Below are 22,592 nucleotides of genomic sequence, written 5' to 3'. Positions count from 1 at the left end.
ATGAGATCTATAATGGGGTGAAAGCCAAGCCTTTGTCGCTGTCAAAACACTGAGATCTGGGCCATGGCTCAATGGTCCAGGCACCTTGGCTGGTAATCCAGTCTGGCAGTGTGCCGCGGGTTCGACTCCCGATGTCGACGGCCTTTACTGCATGTCATGAAACCTTTGTCGCAATGATGAACGATCAGCAAGGCCAAAAGGTCAAGATGATCATTTTCATGAAACTCGTTGAGAATTACAAGACGGCTGCCCTCGAAAGACAAGCTTAATTTAAGACACGGTCATGATTAAGCTTTAAGCGCAAAATTAAATCGGCCATACATCAGGAGCGGAAAGACGTAGAGCAAGTGCATTTTTTATTTTGTTCAGGAAGGGAAGGGAATGGTGGCGGGAATGGTGGCGGGAATGGTGGTGGGAATGGTGGCGGGAATGGTGGCGGGAATGGTGGCGGCCTTACTTAATGACGCCATCCTCCATGTAGATGTCAGCGTGGAAGGACTGGTCATCATTTACGATCCGCCCGCCTTTGATCAGAAGCCTGTCGCTCTGCAGAGGATGAGAGAGAGAGACAGTGAGAGGTAGACAGTCAGACAGACAGACAGACAGACGGGGGAGGAAGAGGAGGACCTTATAGCACTGACCTACTTTGAGTTAAAATGTGCAGGTTAACCACTTTAAACTTGGCGTCCCTATTTTTGTCATATTATAGAACATAAATATTTTAAAATAAATACAAAAATGTAACACTGAAACTATTTTAAAGATAGCCAGCCTCCAAAAATTGCAGATCAGCTATTTTCGCTTGTAGATTGACTACTTTCGCCATTTATTGTATGACAATTATCTTGACCTGAGGTTAACTTCACCACAACTTCAAGCAGGATTTTAAAGTGCAGAGATCTTCTGCCTTGCGCCTCAGATGAGGTCATGTTGGATGTGCATGCAACTCATCATCAGAATTCCCCCCATCTCTCTATGATTTCCTGCTATTTTTTCCGCCCTCTGCAGATGTGCTCTTGGACGGTGTGTTTCCTTAGCAGCTAGTGGGAGAAGTTGGGCTGTTGTCATGCACAGCCCTGCCTCAAACTCCCCCATCCTACCCCCCCCCCCCCCCCCCCCAGACACACACACACACACACACACACACAGCCTTTTCCCTATACTGTCATTGCAAATGTATTCCATTCAATACCAACATATGATGAATGATGTGAAACGTTCAGCATCGAGATATCGTTCATAATTTTATTTTCATTGTATCGTTCCACAAAAGTACAAAAGTAAAACCATTTCAGATGACAGACTGTGAAGTAAGGAGAGTCAATGTGATACATGGCATTGCTGTGATTTATGGTAAGTACATTCCAAGTAAATCCCATTTCACAGCGACTATGCAAACTCCATTATGTGACAGCTGAGCCAGAAGGCAAAGCTCTCGATCTATCAGTCAATCTCCATGTTCTACACTCACTATGGTCGTGAAATTGGGGCCATCATGGCCGAAAGAACAAGATTGATTGATTGGAGTATTTATTAACCGTTTGCAGAATGGGTGTATACACTTCACATGGAAGCACAACTCAATACAAAGACTGTTACGACGCACTATTAAAGCATTACACTTGTTTACAACAGGGTCCACCTTTGAGGATACGTTTTCTCAGGAGTGTGGCTGGCATATCTCCCTTACGGATATAGGGCCATCTAGTAAGGATGGTTGCTGGGCACCTCCCCAGGGAGGTTCTTCAGGTAAACCGCCGCAACTGGGAAGAGACCACACTGGGCAGACCCAGGCAGGACCATGGGTGGAGGGTTTACTCTACTGTATACATCTACCTCAGGATCCCACAGTTAGAGCTGGCTGATGTGGCCACGGAAAGTAAGGTCAGAGTTTCTCTACTGGTACTGTACGACCCGACTCACTCCAGATAAGAGAATACAGATGGATGGATGTGACAGACCACACGTCCTTGAGTCTTTGTAATATAAAAAACCTTTGAGTCTTTGAGCCACGGCCCTCTGAGTCTTTGTGTGACCATGCCGTGCCTCTTTTGAGTCTTTTTATGGTACAGACCAGACCCAAATGGAGTGATCACAATCATCCTTCACACATCACTTCATGCTGGCATCTTAATGTTTCAATGAGGATATAGTGACACGTGAGATCATTATCATCTTGTAATGTTAAGAGCAGTTATTACCAAAAAGTGGTAATAAAAAGTGTTCAAAAAAAGAATAATACCATAGACGAATAACAGTTTAAGTCCACACTAATTATCCATAATGTATAAATGATGGATAAGGGGTCAGGACAACGAGGCCTTTTCGTGGAGGGGTCAGAATAAAATTTGGACTTAAACTGTTATTCGTCTATAGTACTTATCACTTAGTTTCTATCAAATGCATTGTATGTATGATTAATTACAGTATGTGTGATACTGTGATTAATGCTCTGTCTACAGTATAGTGCAAACCTACAAAGTGATATGAAAAATTTGATATAAATACTGCACAAATGTGAGGAAAATAATCACTTTAGAAAAACAAAAGCCTCAATGATGAGTCAGTTTATACAGTAACCATTATTCCCCGTGGTGTTGTATGATTAGACACACACACACACACACACACACACACACACACACACACACACACACACACACACACACACACACACACACACACACACACACACACACACACACACACACACACACACACACACACACACACACACACACACACACACACGGTCATTGGCTCCCGGTCGCTGCCCGCACAGAATACAAAACTCTGATGCTGGCATTCAAAGCAACCAAAGGTATGGCTCCCCCATATCTTACAAGTATGATTGAACCCTACAAACCCTCCCGCGCACTCAGATCAGCCAACGCAGGGAAGCTGGAAGTACCCTCACTAAAAACGCCGGGACAACGCTCCACACGTCCCAAACTCTTCTCCCTTCTGGCTCCAAAACTGTGGAATGCACTTCCCATTGCAGTCAGAACTGCAGCATCACTCCCAATCTTCCGCCGTAGCCTGAAAACCCACCTTTTCAGACTCCATCATGGCCCTTAGCACTTACCCTAAACCCTTAGATAGCATTTCTGTTGGATTATATAGCATTTGATACAGACTTATAGCATGTTATGTAGACAGCACTGTAATTGTATTGTATGTAGTCATAGCACGCCATAGTACACATATATAGCATAGTAGTAAAGATGTATAGTTTATATGTATAGTGTATGTATAGTTTCACTATATAAATATTCCACTGTTACTTTCTTAGCTTATGCATGTTTCATGATAAATGCTTTTTATGTGATGTATTCCCATGCTTTGTTCTTGCTTAAAATGTAAGTCGCTCTGGATTAAGAGCGTCTGCTAAATGCCTAAATTGTAAATTGTAAATTGTCATTTTACAGTCAAGTCCATTACTTGAGGTGTCCTGAGACCCACTACGAGTCTACGACAGTCATAAAGTAGTAGTCTCTTCCTCTGGTGTTGTTTTATGGAGGAGACCTACAGCAGTCTCACGGATAAAATTTTTACAGTAATGGGTTGCCGATAGCCAAAGTGCTTAAGGTACATAGGTGACCATATAACGGTTGACTCTGAACGAAGATGATTGTGAAGATGTAACATTGAAACGTTAGTCGTCGTCTTGTGTATACTGTGTGTGTGTGTGTGTGTGTATGTGTGTGTGTGTACAGTATATACTATACATGTCTTGTATATACTTAGCCTATCTTAGCTTAATATTACTTGCACAAGTACTGTAATCGGCTGGGCGTATGTCTGTGTTTTCCGACATAACTACGGTACGTTTCGTGATCGGCTGGGTGTGTACAGTATGCATGCATGTGTATGTATGTATGTGTGTCGGGGTAAGAATGGTGGTCCCTTATTGGCTGTTGATGGTGACGTAACTAAGGTACGTTTCAAGGTTGATATAAGGTCAATAACGGGTCTAAGGGCTTCAGAACAGCAGTTGTAATAGACATTAGTTAGTAGCAGTACTTGCACGCTCTGCTACTAAGGCGCAAGTTGGCAGCTCGACAGAGTGCATTTCTAGTTACTTGCGCGAGAAGTGCAGTTAAAAATTTACTTTTTCTGCTTTTATACAGTGAAGCGTATTCCTTGTGGTGTCGTTTGATAAGACCTACAGCAGTCATAGTGATACGTCTTGGGTGGCTGACAACAGATTCAAAGTAGATTTTACAGGCTGGCTGAGATCTATCCACCCGTCCTAAGTCCTTAATTAAAGCATACATCACTTCACTTTAATATGTTAATAACAACAGGCAAAATAGTAATTCTACTCTAAGTAGGCCTGGATCTGCTCAGATAGATAGTCTACTCTAAATGGATACATTTAGTTTTTTTATTTATCCTTTGACAACAATAAATAAAAGTGTCTCTAGTAGGCCATAGTATGAATCACACGTAGGATACAGTAACATAATCATGTGCAGCGAGCACAGCTGCGTCTTTGGCTGCGAGCAGCTCTTCAACCATCCCTCTGATAACATGGTGTGATTGGGGCGTTGCCACGACTACACAGACACAGTCAGACGTTAGCGATGCTGCCACTGCGCCGCAGACGGCCACTAGCAGGCCGTTGCTATGGTGACAGCTTAGCTGCATTGAGGGAGAGCCGGGGAGAAGGTTTGTCTGGCTGAATAGCTAGCTGGCTGGCTGGCTGGCTGACTGAGGGGCTGCTTAGTCTACTGACAGGCATGTGGCCTGCTTATACTGGCCTGCTGAGCAGAAAGAAATGGTTACATGGCTAGCTGGGTAGAGGCTTGGATGGTGAGTTGAGTGAGGTTTGGCTGAGTGGTTTAGGCAGCTGGCTGATCTCCTGGCTGTAAGAACAGTTGGATGCATAAACAATCAAACCGCAGACAGTAACTGTTATAATTAAAATCCTGCTGACTGTACAGTACATCATACTGTAGCAGCTAATTCTACCCCGCAAATTGCAGTAAGTGATTTTTCTTGTTAAATTATATAAAGCTCTATGATCGGATAGTTATTGATGCTACAGCGTGTTTGTTCATTCAGTAACAAGAGTGTTTCCAGATCTTTAGTAATCAGAAGCAGGATATAAGAGTGAAAGTGATGACAAAATAGATTAGTAGACATTATTGTAACTGGAACACTAACTAACACTAACTAATTGAAGCTTATCAGTTTATCAGCCATTTATCAATAGGTAGGCCACTAGGCCTACTCTCTTCTGAATTAAATGGGCAACAAAGCCATTTAGTTTGAACTATACAATATCATTTACACGACCTTTAACAGCACCATACCACAACAAGCATCTTATACTACTATTGTCTGCTTTTATATAAAGTTCTCACTTGATGCCAGAAGGAGCTGGTAATCTAATCCAGAGTTCCAGACACAGTTGTCTATCTCAAAAGCCACCGCTGCCCCAACACAAGGCCTGGGTGACTCGGTTCAACGATGAGCCAAAATCAAAATGAGTCCCATGAGCCATGGGGCCTCAAGAGGTGTTTTAGGACCATCATAATGCTAGTCTGGTCGATACACATTTATGCTTCATATAATGCTCTCACAAATGGGAAGGTTATAATTAACAAATAAGCATTTAGCAGATGCTCTTAGCCAGAACTTACAGAAGTGCAAGGTTGAAATAAGCATCATGAACATTTTGTCAGGCTAATGTGCCCATGGGATTAGTGGCCAATGAGAACACATGTTACGACAGTAATTGATTGAGATTGAGTAAACAACACTCCTGGCACACAACCCTTTGTCAAGTACTAGTGTGGTGAGAGGACCCAAAAGCAGGACAGCCAGGCAGGTAGTGGTCAAAACCCATGGTTGGAAAAGGAAAGGAAAGGTACTATGTTTACCCAGGGTAACTGGACTAAGCTCAATAACTTGTTTACAGCCAGGCCCTGCTCATAGAACATTTCATGGTAAGGGTTCAAGGGCACTTCAGCGGTGGTAATAACGTGCCGGTCCGGGGATACGAACTAGCGACCTTCCGATATCAAAACGCAAACCGTTCGGCCACCGTTGTCTCATTGTGAACAGAAGAGATTAACACAAACTAACATAACATGACACCAAACAGTGATCCAACAGGGACTGAGGAATAAGACTAACATATACACAGGAGGGCTAATTACATGAGATACACCTGTGGAAGACAAGAACGTAGAACCATGAAAACTAGAACATGAACATGAACATGAACAAAGAACTATAGGCAAGACTCAAGACGGGTACAGTCTGACTGACCCTTGCTCCGGTTGAGAGTTTGAGGTGCAGTCCGAAGAGGTTGGTTTCAGAGGTTGTCCATTACATTGGGCCACTTATTTGCATTTTCAAGTTTCAACCAAGCTTTTGTTAGTTTCAAAATAGATCCTTATCCTTATACACTGTTGATAAAGTTGTTAATTATCCAGTGTAATTCAACATTAAATCGTCGGTAAAAGTGCTTTAAACGCTTTAAGTGTACAGTATGGCAAATAATAAACGTGTCTGCCTAGGATGAAAGACACACAGACAGTGGAATCAGATGCCTATTTCAGGGTGATGGAATCTTTGAAAGAGAGCCTTCTTCTCCAAAACGAATGTCAGAATCGGTATAGGCATTAGTAAGATCCATAACAGATGACCACGGGTTGGCTTTCACAGCAGGAATGAAATGGCAGTTTACACGTTCTACATGTTCCCATGAGCGCATCATGTGTGCAGTGATTTACTGTCCTCTGGGAGACCCCGGTCAGTGGGAGGGGTCTGCAGCCCCTCCCTTTGCACCTCACTGAGTCACTGCACTGTACTGCATGTGGTGATGTAAGACCAAGACGTGAGCTCACACACACACACACGCACACCAACGCACACGCACACACCAGACAACGCAACTACACAGATAATGTGTTGCGTTTGTGTTGTGTGAATGAATGCACTGGTCCCTTGTATTGGTGTTATTCTGTGTTGTGTCTTGGTGCTCGTGTGGTGTGTGCGTGCATGGTGCATGTCGTGTGAGTGTGTAATGTCCATGTAGAAGTGAGACTGATGGAACGCTCCTTTCCAGCCTGCCACGCCCTGTAGCTCTACGGTACATTTCAGCATCCAGCCCTCAGTGGTTGGACCACGTAGTGGTGACGTTACTGTAAGCATAGATCATCATATTCTATGTTAAACCTCATTGGGTTACACTTCATTTCCTCCCAGACAGCTCCAAGTTACAGTATCACACCCTATAGTGCACTACGTACAGTATTAAAAGACAAGCAGCTTAACCCATTTTGACCTGACGTCGATTCTACAAATGGCTTCTAAAATCACGACGAAATCGGTTCTCAAACATTTTCATGTCAAGGACCCCCAAAAATGTATGTACTGTAATTGGCCACCAACCCCCATCTGAAAATATGTTGTTCCAGGGACCCCCCAGAAGTAAAGATTTGAGTTAAAAACGTTTATATATTCAAAGGAATATATATTCAAAGATTTGCGCCACAATTTCACGATTTCTGAGTGGTGCAACCACTCCCTTACGGAGCTATGTGTGTGGGTGGGTGGCTGGGTAGCTGGGTAGCTGGCTGGCTGGGTATGAGCACGAAAACAACATGGTTGTTTTTCACCACCTGTGCGCAACCTAAAGCACACACAAACACACACGCACATATTAACTGTATATATGATGCTTTCGGGTGTGCCAGTACAGTACAGTGACAGTACAGTACAGTATAGTAGAGGGACTGCCACACGGTAACTGTCATTTCTCAACCATTTCGGACGCGGGGTGGCACGCCGGAACCGGCCGGCCCCCTGGGCACGTTCCTGGGGGTCTGGAACTCCCCCCCCCCCCCCCCCCCACACCCCTGGGGACCCCCACATGGTGTAACTGTCATGTCTCTACCGTTTAGGACGCGGGGTGCCTCGCCGGAACCGGGCCGGCACCCTGGGTGCGTTCCTGTGGGTCTGGAACCCACACGGAGTTGCACCACTCACTTCACACGGGTGTGATTTTTCTAAAATAGTAGACCTACAAGCTCATAGCGTGGCACTCAGTGCCGCACTATGAGCTTGTAGATCTGCTATTTTTTTAATAGCTAAAGTTTAACATAATGCTTAAAACACCAAAAGGGGTTCCCTTAAGACAAGCGGAATGCAACCTGATTGACCACTTCAACCTTCTCTTTATGTCCTACTACCCAAAATTTGAACCCGGGTCAACCATGCAAGTGCTGACATTTTATTTTACGACTGAGATTGCTGAGACTGCTGCTGTTTTTCGGGGGGAAAACAGTGGAAAAGTCATCAGGGACCGTTACTGAGGGGATTCGGGGGAAACATTGTCAGACTCTACAACTAGATATCAATTTCTCAATAGAAGACCATGGAGACCAAATAGAAATCACCGCAATCAGTCATAGTTAGCACGTAACGTAACTATAACTTCAACATTGCTTACGGGACATTACCGGTAGATCTTTTTATGTATTCCATGGAAAAGAAACACCCTTGATATAGACAAAAAAACTGGGTTTTGTCCATGTAGGCCTACAGTACATGAAACAGAACAAACAGGCCAATAGAATACAACATAATTATGAATTATCATCTACTTGGCTAGAGGAGATGTGTGTCTTTGAGTACCTGAGGGGAGGCAAGCCCTTTCTTTTTCATTAGCCGTTAGGCTGGTCGATGGAGGGGTCGTCTATATGGCCTGGCCCTGATGTACTGTGCTGCAGTAGAGGGTGTGCCCCTGCCCTGGTGCATGGGTCCCTTATGCTATACTGCAGTGCCATGCTAATAAGCCCTCACAGATGCATGTGTGTGCACGCATGCAGACATCCCGCACACACGCGTGTGCACGTGCGCGTACACTTCCCCCACTCCCCACCGCGCCATGAAAGAGAGCACAGTCACTGTAAAGATCAATAGCCTTCCATTACCATTGCAAATCAGTAAACCTTAGTCTGCTAAATGAAACATTACTTCCCCTTTGACTCACTGCAACTCATTACACGCATATTTATCATTTGCGTGGATTGGATTTGAGTCTTATTTGAATTATAAAATAATTTCATTAGGCACTGAAAAACAAATATGTCAACTTGTCAAATAGTAGACTATGCAACTATATTGATACAGTATAGAGCGTCGCATTTCATTTCATTTTCCCCATAGAAATTTCAAAAAGTATTTATTTAAAGACCTTTTAAGCCTCGTACAAAGCCAGCTCGAGTTGTGACAAATCATGACAACAAACAATGTTTTGGGCCGGTCAAATAATTAGTAAGAAGAAAAACAAAACAAAAAGTGTTGTACCCTGCCTTTTTTTCTTCTTTCTAATTATTTCAACAATCAACACGATCCGAGTTGGCTTTGTCCACGGCATAACAGTCTTTAAATAAATAGTTTTTGAAAAGTCTATGAGGAAAATAAACAGGAAATTATTTCCTGGGTGATCCTCGTAGGGGGCGGGACTGCGACGTTCTATCGTTTGAGCTGCAATGAGGGGTGACCAAACAGTCAGAGCCTTTTAAAAGACACATTTATTTTGTTATCTCTAGGAATGTGTAAGAACTGCATTAAATGTTACTAATTTCCTCCACACCATGATATGTTTTATCCTTTCATAATATGCACATGACATCCTTCCATTTAGCTACTGTTAGTGGCACAGATACACACAATGTATCCAAACAACACAACAGTTTTAATTTCAAGGATGCCCAGTTTGATTAATTAGGCCATGGACCTCTATTTGATATGATTTCTATCTCTTGAGCCCCAATCTACACTGTAAAATCAAATCTCCAAATGAATGAAACCATGGTTTCATGTGTACCCATGGCCATAACATAAGGGCCCATTTCGTTCCTAATTATCAATTAGTAGCTGGGGACCGTTGAGAACCATTATTCACTGTATCACCTTCTGTTTCATCATACCAGTTTCTATCAACATACACGTAACTCTTCATATTACTGTCACTAGATGCATGCAAGCTACATTGCAAAGGTAATTCTTTCAACCAACACTGTGGCACCCTCATTATGATATTAAGAGTTTCAGAGGCAGAAAAGGCTAGATACAGTCATTATTGCAAGGCGGTTTTGGCTAAGAAAGGCATGTAAGTGATGGCCAAAAGTTTAATCATAATGCTTAGTTAATTCCCGTTGGTTTCAACTGTAAACCAAACTCCCTCATTCGTGAAAGCAGTACATTCCTCTCTCTCAGTCCGTACACCATTATTACAGAGAAATTACTTTGTGGTTAGCAGCATGAAATATGCACCCTTTGTTACAACATTAATGTAACAAAGCAACACCCACAGGGTGACAATAATACATATGCAGTACTGTAGTCTGACTGTACTCCGAATTTATATTATACCAGCCTAATCAATTCGGCAGTGGTTTGGTTTAGCGTTCTTTAAATTTTCTGCGGGCAGAACGTTTCGACGGCATTTGATGGAGGTTTGTGTGCAATGTGCATACGTCACATGATAGCAGTCCTAATCCCACAGATGTTTTTGGACGGCACGCCACTGCTCGGAGATGGCCAATTCAGACGTTATGACATCATACAGTAAATATTGCTGATGTGCAACCCATGAAAGATTTCCTCATTTGAACGTGTTCCAGCTTTCTTTTTTTTTTACGATTCTCCTTTAACCACTTGAACCTTGCAAAAACACTAGGAGATACTGCAGATAGACACTAGATAGAGACAATAGATAGAGTATGCTATATAGAGAGTAGCCTTAAATCTGCTTTCTTCCTCAAAATGACAAAGTGAATGAGATTAATTTCTGAACGTGTTCTTTCTGCTAAATAATAGTGATTAGGATATATGACATATCTACTTTGTTTGTCACTGTCAGTCTCATCAATCTAGCATATGGTGCTGCATTTTACCATAATCTACTCATATATTCTGCTTTTTTGTGTTTGAAACATTTAAAAAGACCCATCTTGTACTACACCATAGTACAAGATGGGACACCATAGTACTACAAACACCATAGTACTACAAAGTACACCATAGTACTACAAAGTATAAAACAGGAGATCCAGACAGCACAAACAACATTACCCATGTTGCCTCAGGCTGTCTGATGTGGGCATGGTTAAGTGCCATTACATCATCAGTGAATAGTGATCCTTCAGCTGGTCATTTTGCTCTGACCTTCACTAGGAGTCTAGGACTAGGTCATCGACATTATAATGTCCTCGCCTGTCAATCATGGAAATGCTACACAGCACAGAAAGAGTAATACAACCGTGAGATACAATTTAAGGCACCATTAGAGAATAAGCCACAAAGCTCAACATGCGAAGCACACAGGCTACAGTTGCCATGGATTTAAAAACTTAAAATAGAAAAAAGCGAAGCATTAAAGCCACAATGGAGCAATAATATTGTTTTAAATGATCCAATGTCACTTGAGTGGGCCAATAGCGAAGCACTTGGCTGACGGCTATTGCTTTTGACAAGGAAAATGTATGGAAGACATTTGAAAATGTTTTCTCGTCATCTTGTCATCCCGTATATTAACACTTTATGGGAGTATCGATAACCATAGAGAGAGAAATCTGAGAAACATATATTGAAGAGTGGTCCAGTTTCCCTTGGGTTTGGCGACAAATGGTATTCAGTTGCTCGTCGGCGTAGCCATTGACAGGTCTTTGAAAGGCATGGCGGCTCATGGGAGAACATCTGTTAGTGCACATTTACATTCACAGTTTCAAACATATCGAGTCACAGGGGAGGAACAGGCCACACTCATTATTCCATCTCTTGAAAGAGGGATATTCAAGCATGGCAGATATCTTAAGGCTGACAAAGTTAATAGAGCATGCACATCCACTCTAGCCCAGGTGCTGGACAAATGGCAGTACAAGAGAAAGGAATAGAGTCTGCAACACTGGTAAGGAAAAAACTCAGCTCCACTGGTTTATTAATTCAACGTTTTCGATCACTGGGATCTCCTGAAGAAGATCCTTTACCTTCTTCTTTTTTCAGTGTTTTTTTTTTACCAGTGTTGCGGACTCTATTTCATTCTCAGATATCTTAAGGATCCCACACAAAACATGTGAAAACTGTCTGGAATATACTGCAAAACATAAACCAATGTTTTATCTATGATGTACAATATTCAGCCAGTGAAACAATGCAGAGACAGTGCTCTCCCAAAATAACAGGATTTTAAGCCAAGTCAAATCTTATGTTTGGGAGTCCTACAGTAAACATGTTTTGAGAGATGACACACAAAGAATGTGGCCCTGAGGATTATTAAAACTCCTTGCTCTTCCGTGGTTAAATTATTTTCCCTTGTCCACTACTGATGGACAAAGTAATCCACAGTATAAGACATTCTTCCTGTCTGGACACAAGCAAATTGGCTAATGGTATTTTAGGCTGCTGTCTTGTGATAGAAGATTCAATTTAAACCAAAGGAAACGGGGAAATGGAAGGCAAAACATTGTCGACTCTAAAATAATTCTACATTGTAAGGCCTTTGTGTGTGTGTATCTGTTCACCAGTGTTTAGCAAAGTGTGAGCACTGCGGCGAACATTTAACAGGCCACCACTGCCTATGATGAGAGGCATCACACCCGGAAGTTATCCGGGAACACCTACTGAGTGGCAAAAAACTACTTTCTGGCCTTGACATCTGATTGTATGAAATGACATTAAACAACGTTAAACTCACTTTGCCACTAACTTTGCCACTCACTTTATGCATGCACATATGCATACGCATGCGCATACAGTGAAGAGGATCATTTCAGATGCCATGAGAACACGATTGTCTGTAAATTGCCAGCCAGTGATTCAATGAATATATCCATATCAATTTATGCATTCGATACAGATTCATAACACAAAATCCCAGCACAAAGCTATTCAGCCATTATTATTTGTTAGAGAACTAAGTAAACAAAAAAGGTTTCAAGATAAAGACGTGTAATTTTGATTTATGGTGGTGAACTACCAAAAACCTGACCCTTCTAGAATCACAGGAATAGTACCTTCTGTAGAACTTCTCCAATAATCATAGGCTCCTATTTCAGCCTATAGCACCAGCCTGATATCTGAAACCTATTCAGAGTTAATTGAAGACAGGATACTAAAACTATCAGTTCTGTCATGTACTTTATACAAAGACAGCAGCACGGGAAACTGTCCCTGCACCACAATCAAAAAATAGACCACAGGATGTGCTGGACTGCTGGTACAGTAGCATGCTGATACACAGTGACATCTACTGTATCAGGATGAAGCAAGAAGCCTGATCGCAAACTGGGACACGAGCTAATTGGGGGGGGGGGGGTCATGTCGCTCACTGGCTTAAAACAAATAATGATACGAACAACCGTGTCCTGTGTTTCCTAATGTTGCAAAACAGCAGTGCCAGAAACAAACATGCAGCCAGAAGCCAGTGACAGGATACGAGTTCTCCATTAGCTCCGAGAGAGAAAGGGAGGGAGGGAGAGAGGGGGAGAGAGAGAGAGCGAGAGAGCGAGAGAGAGAGATTTCTATGCATGGACAGTGGGCGTGAGGGCGGGGATGGCAAGGACACAGGGGAGGGAAAAGTGGAAGAGGAAAGTCATTCTGCATGCGCGCCAGTGCTTCTGCTTCAGCCCTGTTGCCTGGTGACCCCAAAATATTTACACTTTTCTCAAGAGCGCATGGGATTTTTTTTCCCTGGCTTTTTTTTCTCTCTTTTTCATTTCTTTCTTCTTTTCTTTTTTTTTTTTTACATGTTGGAAAAGTCAAAACAATGAGGCTTATCAATCTAAATCAGGCTCCAAATCAGATAGAATCACACAGATATAAATTGTGGTGTTTTAGGAATCTGGAGGCTCACACTGTGTCCTGGTCGCCTGGGCACGCGGAGGCCCTGATTCGCTTCTGACTGCCGACACGTTCTCTCAAGTGGTCTGAGGAGAGTGTGTGTGTGTGTGTGTCTGAGGTTTAGGCTTTGTGTGTCTGAGTATGAGGGAATGTGTGTGTGTGTGTGTGTGTGTGTGTGTGTGTATCACATCATTTCCCCTGCAAGGAGACCTGAGACGCACGCGGGTGGTGTATTTTTTCCTGACATCAGTTCTGTATGCCGGTCACCATGGTGAGTCGCACGGCAACCTGTGGGTGGTCACACACACACACACACACACACACACACACAGCGCTGTGCGTTGCGTTCTCAGTCAAGCCCCGCTTTCCCCCCCCCACCACCACAGCCCGCGTGGGGCTGGCATGGACCCCCAGTTCTGTGGCGTGCCAACAGGGGTAGGAGGAGGAGGCGGAGGAGGCGGCGGGGGGTGGTTTGGTTTAGAGAGATCCACTCTCTGCCTCGCCTGCCGCTGCCCACAGATGCTCCTTCCAGCTGGAGAGGGATTATTGATGACATGCACCAGCATGCTACACACAACACTGTGGCTACTGTTATAGCGAATGAAAGAAGGAAGGGAGTGGGGGTATATATACAGTATATAAAATAAATAAATAAAAAGCAAGAGAGCCACACCTTGGAGTCAGAGCCACCGTGGCAGCGAGCAGCAGACATTGAGGAAATGGCTGGAATGGAACCGACCAGCGGCAAATACAGTAGGAAAATTATTGAGTGTGGGCTAAGATGCTCGCCAGTCAATGTCCTCTCACTCGCCATGGCAACAGATGTGCTGCCCTGTATTCCCTATACCGCCAGGATATATACAGACAGTTCATGGTGATTTAGGTGCTGGAGGTGAATTTGTGGGGCGGGGCATACTGCAAATGGAACAAAATTCACATCCAGCGGTATATGTGTATAGCCAACGGTCAGTTCTATGGCTTAGGGCTATCTATCGGCTGTGTGCAGTCTTCTTTTACACCGTGAAATCCTTGAGTAGGGTCCACTCATTTGCACACCCTCATAGTTAAATGAACACCAGGGGGAGGTTTTACAGTATATGTCACACATGTAGCACACGATCGCATGACCAGGCAGCTCAGTAATCTCTGGATATCTCCAACCCCAGACCAGCACGGCAAATCCCCCCGAGGGTTTATTGTAGTCGACTTGGTGAACGCGGAGATCGCGTTTCGGGCTCTGATCTGAATGCATCTTGTGGACGTGCATCAGCAAAAAAAGAATGCCCCCGTTACACAGGATTATGTTTCTGCTGTGCGGCAGAAATTCTGAGAGTGGAGAGTCGTTGGGATACTGGATTGGAAAACGCAGGGACCATTTAAATCCAACAATTTAATCAGGGCAGTTGCCACGAGAGTAATATTTTATGATTTACTTTAATCTCCTGTTAACGGATATAGGGAGCATCAGATGTAGGTCCACCAGAGGTATACGACAAACAAATAAAACCAGGGAGGGAACAGATATGTCAATGGACCTCAATTTCCATCCTTTCTCATGACATTTAAAAAAAAACGTGGATGGAAAATATTGACCTGGTGCTTATTATAGAAACCCAGCATCTACTTTAAAACACTGTCCTGTCCTATTTTTGATCTACCACAGAAGCTTAGAGTGATGCTGCTCTCAGCTAAAACACCCCTGCAGGCCGGCTCTGTATTGGTCTCTCCCCCAAAATCTAAAGAGCTGAGCAGAGACAAAGGGTGTCTCTCTTTCTCCTGGGGAGGAGAAACACACCCCTTTGCCTGTTTGGTTGCAGGCATGCAGCCTGTGCTGCAACAATGCACTCACTGGCCAGCATGTCTGTCTCACTCACACTCACACTCACTACACTCTCTCTGACACACACACACACACACACACACACAACACTCTCTCTGACACACACACACACACACACACACACACACACACACACACACACACGCACACACGCACACGCACACTCACTACACTCTCTCTGACACACACACACACACACACACACACACACACACACACACACACACACACACACACACACACACACACACTCACTACACTCTCTCTGACACACACACACACACACACACACACACACACACACACACACACACACACACACACACACACACACACACACACACACACAGTATAGGCTACTATAACCCCAACATGAATGTTAACTCCCCATTTCTGTTTTAACGACCAAACAACCATTAACACCTGTCCTCACAAGTAGGCTATCGTTTACATTAGACGCGCGTGCGACACACACACACACACACACACACACACACACACACACACACACACACACACACACACACACACACAGAGAGAGAGAGAGAGAGAGAGAGAGAGAGAGAGAGAGAGAGAGAGAGAGAGACAGAGAGACAGAGAGAGAGAGACTACAGAGAGAGAGGGGGCTGTAATGTTCTTGCGCATCGACACAAACCCACCCATCCGCGACAGATAGCGCGCTCACGCGCTGCTCTCCCTCCCTGAATCCAGCCCACAGACCCATCGCTATACTGCAACCGGCATGAATCTCAGTCAAAATGCGTTACGAATCTGCAGTGCTGCTGCTATAGTGATGATGATGCAGAGTTCCAGTCCAAGTGGCCTATCTAAAGGAGCGGCTTCATCACTCACAACTCATGACACATCATGGGCGTGGGGGAGTTCTTTTTGCTCTGCAGCTCAGCCCCAACATGTAGCCTAGCGTGTAGTACGAGTAGATAGATCAGATTTAATAAGGCTTAGGCTAAACAAGGTCGGAGTGACTTTAGAACAAGAAGAGTAAGCACTATATACGGTTTACTGTTGCGTGGTGTGGTGGATCAGGATCAGCATGTCATGTGACGTTAGTGTCTTGCTGTCACTTGCATGCGGGCAGACGGCAATAAGCCACACTGTGAAATTGTCATAACTATACGAGGCCTATTGTCATATAATGAGTTATTCCGATTAATTATTTAAAAATAAAACCATTAATTTGGGGTACAATACAAGAGCTGGACTGCTATAACGTGAGGCACTTTTTTTTTTTTTACAATCCATGGCCTCAGTCAAATCCTTATCCATTTAACCAAGTGGACCCTCTTAACTCATTGGCAGTCGTCACATGCGGAGTCAGTGCATGCATGGCAACGCACCTTAACAAAGGATGCCGGGTACCTTTAAGAAAACGCCTTGCCTTGTCTCCCAGACTCCCATGCAGGCTGGCTGTCACTGTGGCAGCCAGACAGACACTATTTCATCATATTCTGCATGGTTTTCCCCCACCGGCTGCCAAGTCCGACAATATTATGAACGAACACATTACCCCAACTCTTTAATTTACACTATAATCTATAATAATCTACAGCAGCACCGTTGCACCAGGGCAGGCAGGCAGACAAGAGAACCTATGCAGTGGTTTTCCACAGACAGCTAGTGCAGACATCTAAGTTCTTCTGACAGAAGGACAGTAGGACACAGGAGCCAGCCAGTGAGGCATAAATACACTGTCGTACTCACTGTGATCTTCGGGATATTCTTTTTGCCTTGATAGGACATGTTCGACATGATCGCTGCCGCCTCTTAACCGACGCTTTATATGATGAAATAAAATTAAAATTAAAAGTGATATTCCCTTCTGGGTGGATGCTGCAGAGCGGGCCCTCGGCTGGATAGGAGAATCAGTGTGCTGGGTGGTGGTGCGATGGAAAGTGCGTCTCGCAACGAAGCTGAAGCTAGGAGCGTCTACTGTCTGATCCACCGGCCCCTCCCTCAATAGGGTGCTCTGCTTCGATCTTTCCACGCGAGGGCGCAGTGCAGCAGCTGGCGTCCAGAAGACCATTCTCTATGAGTCTAACTATGGGACAGTGCCCACACATCACACAGATTTATCTTTAGAGATACTTCTCACACGTTTTGCTGTACGTTCAAGTCATTGTGAAGCCAATACATTTATCTTCATAATAAACGTAGGCCTACATTAGTTTGGCCGGACCTGGTCGGTTTACATTGGATTGGTAATATCTAATATTGTTCACTGGAGTGACTGGACAGATCTGTTCAAGATTAATTTGTGTCAGTCATAGAGATGATGAATTGGTGGAGGACAAAGCTAGGGTCCTTCTGAGTAACAAGTTAACAACGCAGCCCAGCACAATGTTCTTAATCAGACAACATGCATGATGATTATATATTTGTCTGGATAGGTTCTTATATTCTTTATTTTGTTTTACTGAGAATAAGGTTGGAAATAAGTTTAGGTTTAGACATAGTTTTACTGAGGTTAAGGTGAGGAATAAGAATAGGTTTAACCGTTTAAGCATAATTTACTTATAGGTTACTTTAGGAATACCAGGCTGCACAGTTCCGCCGGCTGTGCGCCCGGGGCGAGTTGGTAAAGGGGCGAGTCGTCTGGTATTCGTCCAGGACAGGCTTCAGACGCGATAGACGCGCCTCCCCCCAGAGACTTGGCTCAGATCTGAACCCATTTGATTTGGCGTTAGGAACCCGTTGTGACCGCATGCCCTCGCTGACGTGGACCCCAGGCACGGTTCGAACCCACAACCTACAACCACAACTAACACTATAGGAACAGCGTGTTGATACTTATATCACCATGATCAAATGACACTGTGTTCTGTCCCGTTAGGAATCTGTGTATGGATGGATGTAAATAAAATCTCATCACCCATGTGGAAGCTACAATGTCACTTGTCTATCTTGTCAGTTATTGAATTGACCCGTAGGCCTGCCACTAGGAGGAAGGTGGTCTCTATGGCAACCGGGTTTATAGTAGGCTATAATCTAACTACTTAGAAAGTGATTAGCTAACATTGCCTCCATTTAAACTTGCACAAGGAATAAAAAGTCAAAGTTGACCAGGCAACAAAACAAAATAAAAGCTTTGTAATCTCTCTGAACAGATTGCAATGGCTTCCGGGATTGATTGCCAAGTAGCTGTGGATTAAACCTGCATTTGCAAGACATTTTACAACTTCTCAAAACTATGCATAACAGTCTGAAGTATTGTAGACTACACGTGACGTGTGATGATCTATATTAGTGTTAGTATTACATTTGACCAATTCATACTGTAGTATTGTAGACTACATGTGATGCGTGATGATCTATATTAGTGTTAGTATTACATTTGACCAATTCATACTGTATCTACAAACTGAGCTACTGAAGTTACAATATGACAAACATGTATGACAAATGTGTGTACGCCTGTAATCTACAGCTGGGGGGAATTTTGTGTATGGTTTGTTCTTTCATAAGTAGGCTATAATCCTAATAATCTGAAGGGAGAGTTCATATAAATCTTTTGTGACAGTGATCTGGCTAATTATTGTCTGGACTGCTCACTGTTGTTTTGATTAACTCAGGAGAGGTCTGGAGTAGCAGCTGTTAGCCCCTCCTCCCAGTACACCCTACACATAGGCCTACACACACGCACACACCCACCCACCCACCCACCCTCTATTGTCTGGCACTCTGGCTCTCAGCCCCACTTCTCTACTCCCCCACACTATTCCATTAAATGCCCCCCCCCCCCCCCCCCACACACACACACACACAGTACACACACGTCACTAGGTCCTGTCCGGTATAATGTACATGAGTGCTCACCAATATATTTCTAAATCATACAGGCTAGACAGTCATAATATAAGATCAGATAAGAGTATGGTAACTATGCTGTTAAGGTATAATGTTTAAATACGGTATAGTCAAGTTGTGTGTGTGTGTGTGTGTGTGTGTGCGCGCGCCCATAAAACCGACAGACTTAACCACTCTCACTTTCATCATTTAAAAAAAATAGATCTTCACGTTCACAAGCTTTGTACAGTAGTTATTTTCACTACTTTTGTTTGACACGGTATAGGGCATTAATGTACAGGAGAAAATGTTTTATGCCTGAGTTTCTACCCGACAGCAACGATATCTCAACCTGGTATTGATTAAACATTGATATGTGAGTGCTTCGTTGATACTTTACCCTCTTCTACTCCTGGCTACTAGCACCCAGCACCCGGCTGTCTGCTGCTGACGTGTCCTTTCATGGCAGTAAGACATTGAGACATTAGCCTTCCGAAGCATTCTCAGGCCCTAGAGAATGCATCAACAATGTGCTTGGTAATTTGGCGTACACGCTTCCTCAACACGTGAGCCACGCTAACCACCTGGACATTGACAGACAGGAGCATTCACAGGTCTGTTAGACTATGCATGTGTAGTCTGGCACCTGTATTATTTGGCCTGTATAGCCATAGTAACAGAATGATGGTGGTCTGTGTGTTTTGGTGGCCGTGGGATGTGGGTGGTCTCCGCATAAAGTGCCTGGTATAATACATGTACATGCTTGTTTGGGCAAACTTACAACCTGCATGTTTATGTATGGCTCTACATGTAATTGTATACTATACGCATGCACAGTAAACATGCAGAGAAAATTAATACTTTACTGCTTGCTTCTAGGTCAGCGTGTATGTGTGCGGGTGTGTGTGCGCGTCTGTGCGTGTGTGTGTGTGTGTGTGTGTGTGTGTGTGTGTGTGTGTGTGTGTGTGTGTGTGTGAATTCTGTAAAAGCCCCCATCCCATAAACAAACACCCTGACAGACAGAGGACAAAGAGACCGTTCCTCCCCTGGTCCTGTGGGCCTGCCTGCCATTCCTCATCAGACTCCATCATCTCGTTACCAAATTCATGGTTTCTATGAAACGTGGTCCAAGTTTTAAACTAAGTAAGCTGTGCCGCTTTACTCACACAAATGATTCCATTCCAGGATAAAATCCACACACAAACTACTGTGAGATATCATATGACACAAAACTGACATTCTGAATTGAATGGGCTCAAAGCATGTATTTGGAGTCCACATGAGAAGATTAGTCAACAAAATGAAAACATGTAAACACCTGGAACCCCCCCTCCAAAGGATCCGGTCCTCGGACCCCACTTTGACAACCAGTGGCTGCCTTCAAAGACCATACCAGTGGTCTGGCATGTTTAGCCCATTGCATATGACTCACAGTATATATATTTGACATTACTGCCGACCATTTTCCAAAACATGCTGCAGTGTGTTTGATTTTAGACTAAGCCGTTGGATTCCGTTCATTTCAGTGCGGTAGGATACCAACGTCGATGAGAACATAGGTATTCCCACGCACAAAATATCAAGGCATTATAAAGTGCTGATTCATTTGTTAACAGTCACTGCATGGGGATTGATTCATGAACAAAGTTAGGACACGTTTTAATTACTTTGGAGGAAACAAACAAATATATCTACAAAATAAAGCCATTATGTGCGCTGTCGCTATATGACCAAAGCTGTGAACAGACAAGTGCATCTTGTGGGTATGGTCCTTTAAACATAGGGTATAGCCCAAGTAATATTTTTGTGTTAAAACAAAAAGGTCTGTAACTCTTGAGTGTATATTATGGGTCCATTTATACACACTCAGTTATGGGGGTCCTTGAAATGAAAAAGTTCACTAACAAAAACCTTGCTGATAGCACTAATGCTGACCTATGTCCATGCACGTCCAAGGGAAAGGAAACAACCATGACGTAAGTAGGCTACCCCTCGTCTGTGCTGTCAGTCTGATGTCCTCACGCCATGTTAGGTTCCTGATTCAAGCGACAAACACTCATAGCCTCACTGTCTCGCTGTCTGTTCCTGCTGAGTCAACCATCCCTTCTGGAGATGCACTTTTGCACTTTCATGCTCAGGCCACATGGGGGGGAACCTACAGCTGCACGCCATGCTAGACATGTCCAAGGGACTATTATTATGTAATGGAGTTAAAGGGAAATGTTATTGAAGTTAAGGTCCCTTTGTTTATTAATTTTTTTGCACTTCCGGCACATATTGCTTTCTTTTTCTTTTACCATATTGTTGTTATTATGTACACATGTGCAAATAAACTAAACTAAACTAAGGTAATAAAAAGGAGGCCACTTTCAGGGTAACTAAATTAGTTTATGTTTAGGACTCGTTAAGTCCATGCGACATATAGCGTATGGATGTACTTGCACATCAAGCTGCAGCTCTACAGAAACAGGAGTTAGGCTCCTGGCTGGCAAGGCTTACTATAACTTAGAACTATAGGCTTACTTACTTAGGTCTATAGTTAGGATCTTCACAGAAAACCACTCACAAACCGCTAACCCTGGATGACAGAGCGTTAAATGAAAATCATGGTTTCGAGTATCACCAGGGGTAAATTGTGAGGCCATTATCTTTAGCCACATGGGAAAACAGAATCGATGGGGTCAAAAAGTATGCCCCAAATATTATACCACTCAGTTTATTATGTATTGTGTGTTCTGTCTAGAGGCTGTGTCCTGACTCTCTCAGACAGGTACTACACTGCCATTGGCTATCACTGTATGTGTGTGAGAGAGAGAGAGCTAGAGAGAGCACATATAACATCTACAGGCGTGTTTCCTCGAGAGTACATCCTTCTCCCATCCGGCCTTCGCTTGCGAGCCCCCTGTGCCACAAAAAACAGGCACACACATTCCTTTGTCCCGGTCTCTATTCACACACTGAATGCTGCTGTGCGTAGATCGAGGATATAACCTTATGATGAGCACTTTTACTTTTTACTGTATTATCTTGTGCCTATGTCTATGCACACGCACTTTTATGACCTATCGCATAGCACTTTAAACGC

The 22,592-nt window shown here is 43.6% G+C and overlaps 1 protein-coding gene across 1 annotated transcript in view; it reads right to left on the bottom strand.

Moving 5' to 3' along the window:
* The window catches only part of dpysl3 (dihydropyrimidinase like 3), a 73,583-nt gene extending 55,950 nt beyond the window's left edge, over positions 1–17,633 (bottom strand). Inside the window, exons 1-2 of the mRNA XM_083776991.1 lie at positions 17,426–17,633; positions 458–546 (exon numbers count right to left, since the gene is read on the bottom strand). Of these exons, the coding sequence (XP_083633117.1) occupies positions 458–546; positions 17,426–17,473 (137 nt within the window). The 5' untranslated portion in view covers positions 17,474–17,633. The remainder of the gene's footprint in view (positions 1–457; positions 547–17,425) is intronic.
* Positions 17,634–22,592: the final 4,959 nt, after the last annotated feature.

The sequence above is a fragment of the Protomyctophum parallelum genome (genome assembly GCF_964188405.1).
Source record: "Protomyctophum parallelum genome assembly, chromosome: 1".
Lineage (NCBI taxonomy): Eukaryota > Metazoa > Chordata > Actinopteri > Myctophiformes > Myctophidae > Protomyctophum > Protomyctophum parallelum.
Note: the sequence above shows the minus strand (reverse complement) of the source record. Positions and strands in the feature narration are given on the sequence as shown.